The sequence below is a fragment of the Chenopodium quinoa genome, unplaced genomic scaffold, assembly GCF_001683475.1.
Source record: "Chenopodium quinoa cultivar QQ74 unplaced genomic scaffold, ASM168347v1, whole genome shotgun sequence".
Lineage (NCBI taxonomy): Eukaryota > Viridiplantae > Streptophyta > Magnoliopsida > Caryophyllales > Amaranthaceae > Chenopodium > Chenopodium quinoa.
In genome coordinates, this window is record NW_018743373.1 from 380,934 (window position 1) to 398,090 (window position 17,157).

Consider the following 17,157-nt stretch of genomic DNA (forward strand, 5'->3'; position numbering starts at 1 on the left):
GTTAACCACACGCACTCTCGATTGCAATTGGCACTGATATTATCATGACTTTTGACTTGTTGAGGGTACTTTGGTATTAGATGGAGTTGTTAGAAATCAAAGGTGAGAAATCGACTGATAATCTACCATGAATAGAGCCAATTGAACCGAGAATAAGGTCACTCAAGCTTACCAACTTTTATATTTGGCTGGTTATCCTGGGTTTCTTTGTTAGTATTATAAGGGTTACTTGTTCAATATTATAGGTTATTTCGTCAATGTTATAGGGTTACTCGGTCAATATCATAGGGGTTATTTTATTCTTTTACTAGTGGTTACATGGTGTCGTTAGCCACATAGCCAATTGTCCAAATTAGTAAATAAAAAAAAACGCCTAGAGAACATTTGGTAAATAGAATAGCTCCGGCAACACTTTAGTGAAAAAAAAAAAACTAACTCTAAGCAACAATTTGGTGTAAAAAAATCATCTCAGGCGACAATTAACCTTTAATATACAAAAATTTCCGACAAACTACTCGCAAATGCTTAATTTAGTTCTTTTTCATGGTTTTCTTACCTAATTTCCCAACCCCTTTTTCGGAATTAACAATTTGAATAAAAATTATTGATTAAATATTATTTTTAACGTATTTTTCCTACCCCTTATTATCGATTTTCTTAGAAAGGGGTTGGAAATTAATTTGATATCAGGACTTCACAAAATAAAAGGAGATGACATATTAATTTAAATTTTAAAATGGGAAAAATAATTTTTAAAAATTACAATAATGAATTGAATTAGAAAATTTGATGACTTTGTGGAAAAAAATAGATATTTTGGTCTAAATGTCACATGTGATTAATTTTTTTTCCAGATTATCACCGGAGTTATTTTTTTTACTGAAATATCACTAGAGGTCTTTATATTTACCTATCTGGTAAATTGGCCTTAGCCGCAAATTAAACACACTCCTCGCTTGCTCAAGATATATGTTTTAAATTATACTTCCTCTCTGTCAAAATATGTATTATACTTTTTTAATAACAACTTTCCTTTTTTTTTGTCCTATTTGACTTTTTATGGTCTTCAAGACACGTCTTCAAATGAATATATATCCATTTCTAAACACATAAAAATAATAGAAACTTGATATTAATAAAATATAATGTGACACAATTCTAACAAGATCTTACATAAATATATTATCACTTATAAATTAATGAGAATCCATCGTCAAAGATATAGAAGTTTTACCTATATATACCGATGCACAACTTTGACCATGAATATTTGTAATTATATTTATTAAGACCCTGTTCTCATCAAATTATTTTCAGTTCAGGTTAGTTCAACTCTAATAAGTTCAGTTCAGTTCAGTTCAGTTCAGCTCTAATAAGTTCAGTTCAGTTCAGTTTAGCAACTAATTTCTTTCTCTCATAAAATATTCGGTTTAGTTCAGCTTTAATAAGTTCAGTTCAGTTCAGTTCAACTCATTTCACTCAATGAGAACAGACCCTAAGAAGTATAAAAACTTGATCCTATACAAATATACTCCCTCCATCCCTATTTGATTGTCCCTTTGGTAGAAAATCACGGGAATGAAGGAGAATTAAAGAAATTACTTGGAAACTAAAACCCAATAAATTGCAAAAAAAAAAAAAAAAAAAAAAAAAAAAAAAAAAATAATTGTTAGTTGAAACAAACACTACAAGAGGGGGGTAAATAGTAGGTGAGTTCCCAGTGACTACTTTTGCAAATTACAAACAAAATATAAAAGGAACTTAGCAAAGCACACAGGATTTTACGAGGAAACCTTCCAGGGCTCAACTAGAAGTAAAATCTCGACCCTTCTAAGGAATTTCAACACAAAAACCAATCCACTATAATAGGGCACACACCAAGTTACAAACCTATTATAAGACAGACCTTTGCTCACAAGTTCCAACTAGAACTTGCTACACAGTAGGACTCTATCCTACCCAATTCAAGTCCCCTGACTTAAATTCACTCGTACTCTCACAGTACAATCACAGCCTTTGTACACAAAGCTATCTCTCCTGTATGCAATATAGTTTTCATACACTTACACCCAATAACCTAACCAATTACAGAAAATATAACACCTAAAATTAGGGCTGAGCAAAACTACCCGAAAAACAGAAAACCCGAAAAATCGATCCTTAACCATTCCAAAAATTAGGGTACCTGATCCAATAACCGTAACGGTTCGGGTACCCGTTCCGATAATTTGTTATCGGGTATGGTTATTGGGTATCATTTTAAAATTAAAGGTTACCCGATCCGTTCCGATAAGTATTTTTTTGCTTATAATTACTTAATAATATAAATGATTAGTAATATTATTAATAATATCAATGATTAGTAACTCTTACTTTACTTTATTATTACTTTATAATATCAATTATTAGTAATATTATTAATAATTTGGTCAAAATCATTTGATATTGTTGTTAATTAGTGGTAAATTATGTTATAATAACTATATAATTAAGTTTAATTATCATTATTGGATATCTTATTGGGTACCCGATAACTGATCCGAAAATCCGAGTACCCGAAGTCCGGGTACCCGAACTTATCAATTCGGGTTATGGATATCACTTTTAGGAATTTTGGTTATCGGGTACCCGAACCGTTAATACTATCAGTACGGGTACCCGTCCCATGCTCACCCCTACCTAGAATATGTTAGGCAAGCAATGCACGAAATCCGAAACTAATATGACAAGATTAAGCTTGGCAAACTTACACGAATTAAGGTCAAAGGTTTCTTCACACAAAAACTCACCCAAAAACCTAATGAGATCATTTCTCTACTATTTATACAAGTATAACTCGTATAGAAAGTAGGGTTTTCAAAAAGATAAAAATTAACTTTCCTTATCTCAAGAACACGGTTTAAGTAAAACATATTTTGTAAAAATCTTTTTCCGGAAAATTAAAAAAAGATATAATTAAAACTAATAATATCTTTTTAACAAAACTGATTTTAAGAAACAAATTTAAATAAAATCCTTTTCTAAAATCTATCTTTTTATCTTTTCAAATTTTATCATATTTTCCAATTTATCTTATCACGCTTCTAATAGATTTCATGTAGATCTACTTAATATATTTAACAATAAATCTAGAATATAATCTTAACTAAATTACTATTGTTGTGCCGCGTTTCTGTAAACTTGAATTACTTGGGCTTCACGCAGACCAGGAACGAGTTCATGCTGTCACTTGATCTCCAGTCCTCAACTTGAACTTCGCATACTAAGTTCCTTCTGGAACTTACTGTCTTCAACTTACATCTTCCAAGTTCCTGTTAGGGAACATTCCTGTTAAGGAGCTTAGTTCTTGTTAGAGAACTCTTCTTCTATATTGTTTGACTTTTCAATAAAGGTCTCTTCATGTTTTCATAGTTCAAGAAACTCTTCCAGCTCCAAGGACAACTTCACCTGTACTAGTCAAACACTTATAAACCTTTTTTAGTTGAGTTTGCTTTAGTTTAAGTTCATCATCATCAAAACCTTTAAGCTTCAACAATTTCCCCCTTTTTGATGATGACAAGCTTAAGAAAACTCTTTTGAAAAGTTAAAACAAATAGAAGGGTGTATTTTTGGATTTTTAATTTTTGACAGAAAGCAAACACACATAAACAAAAACACACAAATAAGAAAAACAGAAAAAAAGAAATAAACAAAAACAAAACTAAACAGAAACAAAACAGAACTAAGATACCGGCATCTATATCAGAAGAAAGTTCTTATACTTTCTCAACTGGAACCCAGAACAACTTCAACTTTCAAGTTTGCTTATTCTTTTCACCCTTTTGGCATCATCAAAAAGTCCTGCTTTTTTAAGTTATTAAGCATCTAGCCACAGCCCCTCAAACAATTCATCAAGTGTGGGAAACTGAAGGTAGCGTTGCTAACTTCCTTTAGATTAATTTCACTTCCCTGTACAAGTTTTCATAATATACACAAACACACATGTTTCTTCCAAGTTCCAAAAGTGTTCATTAAAATCAAAAGATTATCATCCTGCTGAACAATTAAAATATTACAAGCCAAAATAAAGTGTTCTAAAACTTAAACAGAAACTAAACAAGTTCATGACTGAAGTAGAAAAACATAGAAATGGCTAGGCTAGAGTTAGGCTAAGAGAATTGAGGTAGGTGAGGCTGGTCTTGGTCAAGTTTGAAGGAGATCAAGAATTTTCTTGTTATCTTCAATGTTCTGCTTCACATACTCCTCCATCTTGTCTTGAAGGCTCTTGAGATCCCTCTGGAACTCCAGCTTCAGCATTTTGAGACTGCCTTCCAGACCTTGTACCTTCCTCTCAAGTTTCTGCATCTGTTCCGTGGCTGACTTAAGCTGCTTCTCAACAATGTCAGCTCTATCAACAAGCTCAGCCACTTGCCCTACAGTAACTTTTTCTTCATCCTCATCCAATTCAAGAGGCTTCTCCATACTTGTTTTAGGAGTCTTACTAGCTGAAATCCTCTTGCTCTTCCTTACACCCTTTTCAGGAACTTCCTTCCCTTTTCTTTTTCCTCCCACAGCCTTTTTGCCTTCTACTCTTCTGACCTTCCCATTCACTAATTCAAGGCTTATACCCTGTAGTGTCTCACCATTGATTATATTTTCTGGTTTTTCCTCCAAAGCCTCATAAACCCCTTTGAGCTTCACTCCTAGAAACTCAAACACAATAGAAAGCACAACCACTTTGTTCTTCCTTAGAACACAGTGTGCTAGATGTTGATACATCAATGAAGGAAAATTGATTTTTATTTTCTTGGAAAGGCAGAAAATGACAGCCAATTCCATCAAACATGCTTGACTTCTCTTATCAGTCCTAGGCAGAATTTTTTTTCTAACCAAATTAAACATCAGCTTATTTAGGGGCCTAAGATCATTATGACTCATAACATTCTCCCCTCTTTCTCCTCCCAAAAATTCAACTATATCACCACTTAGATAATCACCAACCTTCACAGATGTCTTACCCTTCACATACAGTTCATAACCCACAGTAGTTACTTTAAAAAAATTTCCTAGCTTTTCAACATCAAGTTCAATTTTCATTTTATTCACTAAACTAGTGATCTTTCCTTTCTTTACTTGGAACTTGCTACATAATTCATCCATAGCAACTAGATATAGCACATTATTTGAAGCAATTGTCAACAAATACTCCCACCCTTGAAATTTTATTAAATCGAGAAATTCTAAAAACCTAGACTTCTTGCACCAAGATATATCGAGTCTATGATCAACAACATACCTTTCAGCACTTTTAAGAAGTTCCAATTGATCATTATCTTCTTCATTCTCTTCTTCCTCTCTCTATTCTGACTCGTTTTCATCACTTTCCCCTTGATCATCTTCCTCTACCTACTGAACCCCTTTTTCTAATTCATCAACTTCCTACATTTGCTTCTCAAGTGATTTTTCTTTCTCCTTCTTTTGTTTCCATTCAAAAACTCTGTCAAGTACACTTGATGAACCAATTTATTCTTTTTCATTCTTGCTCTCTGCTTCTTTAAGGTTTGAAGTCAGAGGTTTAGGGTTTTCAGCAGGCTTGGGTAAATCGGAAGTGGTTTCGGTTGTTTCAAGAAAGGGTTTGTAGTTCACCATTGCTAAGGGAGTGGTTTCTTCTTGAATGGTGTTTTCTGAATTGTGAGAGTTTTCTAAAGACACAATTTCGGCAATGATGACCATGGTGTTTAATGGAGGGTTTTGAGCTTTGATGTTTTTACTAAAGTGGGTTAATTTTGATTTGACAGTGGAGTGAAAAGGTGGGTGAAAGATGCTTTTTATAATAATTGAAGCGGTGTGATGGAATTGAATGGGTTTTACTATTCAGTCATTTATTGGAACAAGTTCAATTAATTTTGTAAAATAATTTTGGCAAGATGTATTTTCCAAAATTTGTTTTCTTTCCAAATTCATTTAATTTACAAAACGTGTTTTCTTTCTTAAAATACACATAATGGAACACGGTTTTAACACATATGACTGTATATTATTAATTACTCAAGCAATTAAGTGTTTAGTGAACTAACCTTTAGTGATTACTTCAGCTATGTTTAGCACACCAAAATTGCGTCAAATGCTCTTTTTGCTTTATTTACATGATTATTGACTTAGTCATATCTTGGAACTTCAAAAGCAATCAAGTCAACTTGATCATCCCAATTCCAATCTCAATTTCTCAAACCTTTCTCTGTTCAAGGGCTTGGTTAGAATATCAGCAATTTGATTTTCAGTTTGACAAAATTCTAACTTAATATTCTCTTTCTCCACCTTGTCTTTTAGGAAGTGATGCCTAATGTGGATATGCTTTACCTTTGAGTGTTGAACTGGATCTTTAGAAATACAAATAGCACTTGTATTATCACAGTAAATAGGAACACATTAAAAAATAATACCAAAATCTCTAACTTGTTGTTTTATCCATAAGACTTGTGAGCAACATGTTGCTGCTGCCACATACTCAGCTTTAACTGTGGATAATGCAATTGTGTTTTGCTTCTTGGAACCCCAAGAAACTAAACAAGGTCCTAAAAATTGTACCATACCTGAAGTACTTTTTCTATCACTACTAGAAAACAGGCTAATTCCGACGGATTAGTTACGACGGACTCGAAATTCCGTCGGAAAAAGCAAAATTTCCGACGGATTTTTGTTCCGTCGAAAAAAGAAAAAATTTCGACGGATTTTTGTTCCGTCGGATAAAAAATCCGTCAGAATAAATGTTCATTCCGACGGAATTTTCCGTCGTAAAATAATTAAAAAAAATTAAAATTGATTTTTCTCTTTACCCTAAAACGCACCCCTTCTCCTCATTTCCCCCTTCTCTTGTTTCCGCCTCCCTTTCTCTTATTTCCCCCTTCTTTGTTTCTCTCTCATCTTCTCTCCTTCATTCATCCTCTCTGCGAATTCTCTTTCTTCCTTCCTCTTCTTCGTCCCCTCTTCTCTGCTCCTTCTCTTTCCTCTTCTTTACTTCTCATTCTCCTTCTCACTCCTTTCTCTTTCCACCGCCGACACTACCACCCGCCGCCACAAGATCGAACACCAGGTCGAATATCCGAACCCAACCCCCCAAACGCGATCTCCAACGGTGCAAATGAAGGTTTTTAGGCCAAATTCGACCACGAAAACTCTAGATCTAGAGTTTTCGTGGTTGAATTTGGCCTCTTAAACCTAATTTTGAGGTTTTTGTGGTCGAATTAAGGTAAGTGTTTTTTTTTAATTTTTTTGTTGTTTAATCCGATTTTTTTTTGTGGCAGCTGTTGGGAGTTCGAATTTTTCTAAATATTTTTGTTGTGAAGGTCTTTTCGGCGGCAGTAGTGATGGTTTAGGTGGGTGATTTGGTGGTTTGGCGGCAGTAATGATTAGGGTTGTAGATCTGGTTTTGTTTGGGTGGAAGATATGTATTTGGGTGGGTTAGGGTTAGGTGGGTCGGTAGGGGTTTCGGTTTTGATTTTTTTGGTTGAGTTAGGGGGCTGGTGGTGTAGGCTGTTGTGGGGGTGTAACGGGTTGTTGTGGGGGGTGGTACATACGGACTAGTGTGGGGGTGGTACGGGCTGGTGTGGGCTCGGGGGTCGATGGCGTAGGGGGTGGTGGTGGGTCATCTGGGAGGCTTTTTTTTGTTTTATTAAAAGCATTTTTCGACGGATTTTCCGTCGTACATTTCCGACGGACTATTTCGGGCCCAAAAATAACTTCCGGCGGACTGAATTCCGTCGGAATAGTGGTTCCGACGAAAATTCTGTGGAAAAGGCCCATTTTCCTACAACAGTTTTTCCGACGGAATTCCGTCGGAAACGGGTTTTCCGACGGAATTCCGTCGGAAACGGGTTTTCTGACGGAAAACGGGATGTTTCCGACGGAAAATTTTCGTCATTATTTGCCTATTTTCTAGTAGTGTATTAACCAAATCACCTGCATAGTCAGCATCAGTAAAGCTATTTAATTCAAATGAATCACTTCTAGGATAGAAGAGACTCAAGTCATCAGTTCCTTTAAATGAACGAAGGATTCTCTTTACTGCTACCAAGTGACATTCCTTTAGATTTGCTTGGAACCTAGCACAAAGACCTACACTAAAAGATATGTCAGGTGTGCTTGTTGTTAAGTAAAGTAAAGAGCCTATCATACCTCGATACATAGTTTGATCCATGCAAGTTCCAGTTGGATCTTCATCCAACCTAGTTCCAATACCCATAGGAGTCTTATTGGTTTTTGCATTGTCCATTTTGTAATTCTTGATCAGTCAAGCTTGAAAAACATAAGTAATTAGATGTGTTATTGTAGGAGACAAGGTGCTTTCAAATGAAATAAGATAATTATGCCATGAGGAAAAGAGAGAGATGGAGAAATTATTATCCTCATAATGAGGGTAATAGTTATCCACCCCCCTAGTGTAACTATTACCCCCAAAATGAGGGTATTAGTTCCTTTTTCTTCATCTCATACCACACCTTCACTACATAATTTCCTTACAATCACACCAGCACTATCTCCACCTCCCTATATTCACTTTCTTTTTGCTTAGTTTGACTTTTATTACCGTAGTAATATATCTCCCTCAATCCAAGCTTGCCCTAATTGTTATATATATATATAGGTAGCCCTAAAAGATGGGATTATTTCGAGATTTTTGAAAGATGAGACTATTATGAGAAAACTTATAAAAATGTGGAATTATTATTGTAAATTTTTCCTTAGAAATGAACAGATTTACTATTAAAAAAATAATAATAAAAAAAAAAAGTACACCTTAAGTCCTTGTGGAAAATATAGCATGTCTCAACGAGAAGCTCAATGTTCTCAATTAATGGAATTTTGTGATTTTGTTTTGCTCCTTGATTTGCATTGGTATTTGGTTACAATGCTGCAACATTGCAATTTGCAGCTACATATATTAATACTTTTGGTCACCTAAACCTTAATAATTTAAAAAAAAAAAAAAAAAAAAAAAAAAAAAAAACTCCCCCAAAAAATATTTATGTAAACAATTTACATTTTACATATTCTAAATCTAAGGAAAAACGACATCCTCTTTCAAGTCCAAAAAAGCCCAAAATATGAACTCCAGCCTCACCAATGCAGTGAAAATTTCATACATTGGCAAACAATTTATAAGATTTGGCATCAAGAATGATTTGCCTTACGGCAGCAACTGATCCAATGACCCCTAATATGGAGAAAACAACAGCAATGCTTAGATTCAACCAAAATATGAAAGTACGTTTGGAAGGCTTGAATGTAAGGTTGAATAAAATGACAGGTAGAACAAAGTCTAGAGGAAGGAAGCCAAATGCTCCAATAACTCCATTTATGTCTCCAAAAAATGGGAGCATTGCTGATATTATTGTTGCTATGGCGACTGAGAGAGACCGCGATATCACCCTTGGGATCACATTTCTTAGAGAGAATTGACCACTTTTCGGATCTGCCAATACTCCCTCTAATACTTCATTTGTAGGTTGCAGGTATATCTGCGCCAAAAAATTGAATTGCGTTACATATTACATATTATGAGCTACATAATCATTAAACTATTATGATTATTATATTTCAAACGAACACTGATCTCACAATTAATAAGTTATAAACTCTATATCGTGAGATCAAAGATCAAGGCATTTTAATTAGTGTATTTTTAACTTGTTATGCAGTGGTTTCTTAAGGGCATAACTTTCAGTGTGAAAATCAATGTGCCAGGCAAGAAAAAGTAAAGTTGTTACGTACCACACCAACAGCAGAAATTTGAAGGATGACAAAGGCATTGGTCATAAAAATGAACCATTTAGGTAGAAAAGGATTTCCATTCACAACAAAGTTGCTTAATATCTGGCCTTCAGCTTGGTTCCCAAATGCCCAGTAACCTGACACCGCGACACTAAAGAATGTCATTGAAACTACACTGTAACACACGGATAGTCCCTTGAACATCTTCCCTTTTACTGGTGGTGCTAGCGTTGCCTAACAATATTGTGTCATAAATTTCATAAGCAATTAGCAACATAATTATATAATTGAATTAAGGACTATCCAAAAATTTAAGATTTTAAGAAGATATGACATCTAAATAACCTGAATTTCAGGAATAATTCCATTCCCAAAAGTTGTTGCAATAATCGCAATTGCATTAAATACACCAAATAACCGATCCTCAGAGTTGCCAACTAGTGAGTAGTCTTTCTCTGGTCCTTTTGATTTATGTCCTGCATGACACAATGCAACACATTATTCATTTCCATTGACAACTTTAGGATACTTTTCAAAAGCAATATGATTTAAAGGTAGTATATGATTCAATTGTTTCTAGTGTAATATCATGGTTGATCACATGCATGCTAAATTTTCTACCTAGATAGTGTACTGTATGATAGGTTGTGGCCTTGATGTCAACAAAAAAAAAAAAAAAAAATTAAAGGTTGTGGCCTGGTGTGAGGCAGGATCATGTTACTTTTACAACTATGATGCATTGCCGTGTAACTTTTTTTTTAATACATAAAATTTGGGCATTTATGTAGATTGGTCATTGACATAAAATACATAAAATTTGGGCATTTATGTAGATTGGTCATTGACATAAAATTCTTGAACACTTTATTTTTTTATTTTTTTTATTTTGTTTGTTTGTGTGTGTGTGTAATCGTGGGCATGTGAATTGAAAGACATACACAATCTAGCTCATTGCCACTATAATACCTTACATAAAGTTTTAGTAGGACAAGTTTGCTAAAATATAAATTTGGTCATTAATCTCTTTAATTATTTATCACAAAAATTCGACATTTTAAAAATATACATTAAGAACAATCCGGATATACATTGATGATAATATAAGTACGAAATACATATCAGTGAAAATATGCGACATAAATAAAACAAAATGATGTAAAACAAGCAAGGTTTATATGAAGTGGGGAAGTGCAAAAATCAATCATGGGTTTACTTATTTTCATCAAGAAGAAAAGGCTTGGATTACCAATATAGACGGAGCCAACAGTAGCAGCGGCACTATAGCCAAGGCATAGGAGTAGAGAAATCAAGTTAATATGGCGTAGAGAGTGAAATGAGGGCATCTGAGCTAGGATTAGCATTAGTCCTCCGAATATTATTATGAATTCATAGAGCTTCATTGTACCATTCGGATTGAACAACAAGTAGATAGCCTGAGAAATAAGTTGCATCATCACTAAGTTATTAGTATACATGACTAAATCATTGTGTAATATAATTTGAATATATTTTGTCTGAAATAAGAAAAAATGACCTTTATACACTGACCACCTATAAGACAAGCTCCAACAACTGCACCATAGCACACTGCAAATTGAACTGGACCCACAATATATCGCCCCCATCTTGGACCTACCAATAATGTTAAAAAATTTATTTAGTTATTAATCCCTTGATGCCAAATTTATCATATCTAAATAAGTTGAATTGAATATTTTGTAAGTCATGATAAAATCCAATAATGTCTCTATCATACGCTAACAATAAAGTACTAAAATATAATAATACGTACTTACGTAGTGTAATATGTGTTTTTTATGAAAAAAGGCAATAATTGGTGTACATGGTCAATGTGTTTTTACGAACCATACATGAAAGCAAATAATTATAACATCATTTAATCTTTTGAAGTTAAGAAAATGATTAGATTAAGTATTTTTCGTCTTTCAAGTTTGGCAAGATATTATTGAAATAACAAGAGATTCAACGTGGTCAAGTCATTAGTTGTTTTCTTTAATTATGATTTACATTGAAAAAAAAAAACTTGCTCCAGCAACAAGTCAACATGATGATATACTTGATCATTATTTTATTGACTATTATATTTACACAAACATTAATCTATATAACTAATTCTAAAACTCTAATTAATAAACTAATGTGTTCTTTGTCTAATACTGCGTATTAAATATTGAGGATTTGTATACCATAAATAAGAACATACCTAATATATCATGTGCCATGTCTCGGAACCGAAGATGGCGGCGACCTAATTGAGCATGGTGTTCAAGTACCAACGATAGCAAATTATAGGAGTAAAATGTGACCATTGCTCCTAAAATGAGGCATATAATTCCTCCAGCCCATCCAAGAAATTTAAAAGCATACGGTAAACTCAGTAGTGCCGGTGCTACTATCGATGTTGTTAGATGGTACCCACAGTGCACCCATGACCCTGTCGTCACAATTTAATCACTCATTAGTCATTACATATACAACAACTGTATTTTATACAATATATAATATATATACGAGTGCATTCTATATAATACAGAATACTTCGTATAATATAGTAATAGATCCAATAATCGTCTTTCTTTAATTAAATTTTTTTTTTTTTTTTGTATTCTGGTATATAAATTTAGTAAGTTTTTGAAAGGGTAATGTTATATGCAGCCCTTAGGGCTGCATATAAGTATTTAATATACTTCCTTTTTTAGTATTAAGTTGGGAATTTATCGACAATTCACGAGTAAATCGGTGTAATAAATGGTTATTTATTGTCTTTCCTTTTCATTTTTAGCTTCTTATATGCAGCCCTTGGCTGCATATATCTTTTTCCTATTAATATTATGGATCTTCCGCCCGCATTCATATATTGTTAAAAAAAAGAAAAAAAAATAACAAGAAGTAATAATTAATATGGAAGTTCAGCAAAAAGGAGATGATCATGCATGATCCCATTAATTGTGGAGTTGATAATTTTTTTATTTATTTAATTTATTTATTTTTTTATAATGTGTAAAGTTGGCAGATTAAATATTAATTTGATGTAAAATCAAGCGTTTAGAGCAGGGTGTACCATGCTCATGGTAAACCTGATGTATTATGTAAATTTCAATATAATTAGAGGTATGCTATTGCAAATTGGTAGTCTACCAAAAGTCCAAAACTAAAAAGAATATAACAGTGGTAGTTTGTTCCTCCTTTTCCTTCCAACCAAAATCACTTTAGGAAAAACTTTTCAAAAAAAAAAAAAAAAATTACTATAAGAAAACAAAATTATGTACCAAATATAATGAATTTGGTAGCACCTTCAAACTACTGCCACATAATATCATCATCCTAGCTAGCTACGTGATAATAATTAATAATCACATACATTATTATAGTTATTATATATACTTACGATTAGTATATGCAAACCTTACTCAAACAACAAAATTTTCCCACGCTAGACAATTTGTTTTGCAAGAATGCACTACATATACATATGATATATAAGTTGGTGTTTTACAACAATTTTGATACTCAAAACTACATTATTAGTTTGTAATGTCTTAAGTAGGTGCAACCTCGGAAATGAATGTTGCAATAACAATTGTTCCCTATGAAAAAAAAAAAAAATTCAAGATCCGCCACTAAATACAGTTGATCCATAAAGAAGACTGAAAATTTACATACCTTTAGATTGGAGAACAAAAAGTGCACCAGCATCAAGCTCCTCCTTTCTCTCATGATTAGATTCTTGGTTAACAATTGTGTTCTCTTCCGGAACTACTTGTGTTTCAACAATATATGTTCCCATTTCTCTCTCTCTCTCTCTCCTTTTCTCTCTCTACTTTTTCTTTTTGATCAAATAATACAAGTATCAGATAGGCCAAGGTAGACTTGTATATAGTATATATACCATTCTTTATATGAATAAATTAAATTGTAGTTCAGCCTACAAATTTGGACTATTGACGTAATAAAACAAAACATATGCTTAGTATAACTGTCTGTATGAGAAACATTACCAAAAAATAACTTTAAAATGATAGTCAGCAGTTGACATAAGGTAATGATCTCGAATAAGATCCAATTTAACTCCTTGATAACAAAACATGTTAAGTACTCCGTACATAATACGGAATAGATTATTTTAGAGTATTTCTTGGGTAAAATCGATAACTTAAAAGTGATTTTATACGTAAATAGCAATACGTTAAGCAATTTAACTTGAAGTTTGCATTAAATTTGCATTTTAAATTTATTGAGGTGATAAATTTGAATTTTTCTTTAATGATATACTCCTTCTTCTATCTCTAAATTAAATTTTTAATTCATTTTATTATATGAGGAATAAAGGCTTGAAGTAGGAATCTAAGGAACGAAAAGAGTACTAGACTTCATTTGGTTTTCCTTTCATAGATACTTGTGTGTTTCTATTATACAATTCTATTTTCTATGAATAGGACACGAGCACCTCGCCTACCATCTACCCACTTTCCAAGGCGATCGATGGTATGAATTTGTTACAATATTTCCTTTTTTTCACACTCCTTTATTTTTTTTTTCTTTTCCATAAAGAATCGCAATCAAGTTGTTTTTTAATGTTAACCACACGCACTCTCGATTGCAATTGGCACTGATATTATCATGACTTTTGACTTGTTGAGGGTACTTTGGTATTAGATGGAGTTGTTAGAAATCAAAGGTGAGAAATTGACTGATAATCTACCATGAATAGAGCCAATTGAACCGAGAATAAGGTCACTCAAGCTTACCAACTTTTATATTTGGCTGGTTATCCTGGGTTTCTTTGTTAGTATTATAAGGGTTACTTGTTCAATATTATAGGTTATTTCGTCAATGTTATAGGGTTACTCGGTCAATATCATAGGGGTTATTTTATTCTTTTACTAGTGGTTACATGGTGTCGTTAGCCACATAGCCAATTGTCCAAATTAGTAAATAAAAAAAAACGCCTAGAGAACATTTGGTAAATAGAATAGCTCCGGCAACACTTTAGTGAAAAAAAAAAAACTAACTCTAAGCAACAATTTGGTGTAAAAAAATCATCTCAGGCGACAATTAACCTTTAATATACAAAAATTTCCGACAAACTACTCGCAAATGCTTAATTTAGTTCTTTTTCATGGTTTTCTTACCTAATTTCCCAACCCCTTTTCGGAATTAACAATTTGAATAAAAATTATTGATTAAATATTATTTTTAACGTATTTTTCCTATCCCTTATTATCGATTTTCTTAGAAAGGGGTTGGAAATTAATTTGATATCAGGACTTCACAAAATAAAAGGAGATGACATATTAATTTAAATTTTAAAATGGGAAAAATAATTTTTAAAAATTACAATAATGAATTGAATTAGAAAATTTGATGACTTTGTGGAAAAAAATAGATATTTTGGTCTAAATGTCACATGTGATTAATTTTTTTTTCCAGATTATCACCGGAGTTATTTTTTTTACTGAAATATCACTAGAGGTCTTTATATTTACCTATCTGGTAAATTGGCCTTAGCCGCAAATTAAACACACTCCTCGCTTGCTCAAGATATATGTTTTAAATTATACTTCCTCTCTGTCAAAATATGTATTATACTTTTTTAATAACAACTTTCCTTTTTTTTTGTCCTATTTGACTTTTTATGGTCTTCAAGACACGTCTTCAAATGAATATATATCCATTTCTAAACACATAAAAATAATAGAAACTTGATATTAATAAAATATAATGTGACACAATTCTAACAAGATCTTACATAAATATATTATCACTTATAAATTAATGAGAATCCATCGTCAAAGATATAGAAGTTTTACCTATATATACCGATGCACAACTTTGACCATGAATATTTGTAATTATATTTATTAAGACCCTGTTCTCATCAGATTATTTTCAGTTCAGGTTAGTTCAACTCTAATAAGTTCAGTTCAGTTCAGTTCAGTTCAGCTCTAATAAGTTCAGTTCAGTTCAGTTTAGCAACTAATTTCTTTCTCTCATAAAATATTCGGTTTAGTTCAGCTTTAATAAGTTCAGTTCAGTTCAGTTCAACTCATTTCACTCAATGAGAACAGACCCTAAGAAGTATAAAAACTTGATCCTATACAAATATACTCCCTCCATCCCTATTTGATTGTCCCTTTGGTAGAAAATCACGGGAATGAAGGAGAATTAAAGAAATAACTTGGAAACTAAAACCCAATAAATTGCAAAAAAAAAAAAAAAAAAAATAAAAAAAAAAAAAAAAAATTGTTAGTTGAAACAAACACTACAAGAGGGGGGTAAATAGTAGGTGAGTTCCCAGTGACTACTTTTGCAAATTACAAACAAAATATAAAAGGAACTTAGCAAAGCACACAGGATTTTACGAGGAAACCTTCCAGGGCTCAACTAGAAGTAAAATCTTGACCCTTCTAAGGAATTTCAACACAAAAACCAATCCACTATAATAGGGCAAACACCAAGTTACAAACCTATTATAAGACAGACCTTTGCTCACAAGTTCCAACTAGAACTTGCTACACAGTAGGACTCTATCCTACCCAATTCAAGTCCCCTGACTTAAATTCACTCGTACTCTCACAGTACAATCACAGCCTTTGTACACAAAGCTATCTCTCCTGTATGCAATATAGTTTTCATACACTTACACCCAATAACCTAACCAATTACAGAAAATATAACACCTAAAATTAGGGCTGAGCAAAACTACCCGAAAAACAGAAAACCCGAAAAATCGATCCTTAACCATTCCAAAAATTAGGGTACCTGATCCAATAACCGTAACGGTTCGGGTACCCGTTCCGATAATTTGTTATCGGGTATGGTTATTGGGTATCATTTTAAAATTAAAGGTTACCCGATCCGTTCCGATAAGTATTTTTTTGCTTATAATTACTTAATAATATAAATGATTAGTAATATTATTAATAATATCAATGATTAGTAACTCTTACTTTACTTTATTATTACTTTATAATATCAATTATTAGTAATATTATTAATAATTTGGTCAAAATCATTTGATATTGTTGTTAATTAGTGGTAAATTATGTTATAATAACTATATAATTAAGTTTAATTATCATTATTGGATATCTTATTGGGTACCCGATAACTGATCCGAAAATCCGAGTACCCGAAGTCCGGGTACCCGAACTTATCAATTCGGGTTATGGATATCACTTTTAGGAATTTTGGTTATCGGGTACCCGAACCGTTAATACTATCAGTACGGGTACCCGTCCCATGCTCACCCCTACCTAGAATATGTTAGGCAAGCAATGCACGAAATCCGAAACTAATATGACAAGATTAAGCTTGGCAAACTTACACGAATTAAGGTCAAAGGTTTCTTCACACAAAAACTCACCCAAAAACCTAATGAGATCA

General features: G+C 32.8%; 1 protein-coding gene across 1 annotated transcript; it reads right to left on the reverse strand.

The window, feature by feature from the left end:
- Positions 1 to 9,058: 9,058 nt before the first annotated feature.
- Positions 9,059 to 13,797, reverse strand: LOC110738097 (GABA transporter 1-like). Its single transcript, XM_021918465.1, has 7 exons — positions 13,435 to 13,797; positions 11,975 to 12,205; positions 11,285 to 11,382; positions 10,997 to 11,183; positions 10,096 to 10,226; positions 9,751 to 9,984; positions 9,059 to 9,497 (listed from the first exon to the last, which is right to left on the reverse strand). Exons 1-7 carry the CDS (start codon positions 13,556 to 13,558, stop codon positions 9,117 to 9,119), a joined length of 1,386 nt encoding a protein of 461 aa, XP_021774157.1. The 5' UTR covers positions 13,559 to 13,797; the 3' UTR covers positions 9,059 to 9,116.
- Positions 13,798 to 17,157: the final 3,360 nt, after the last annotated feature.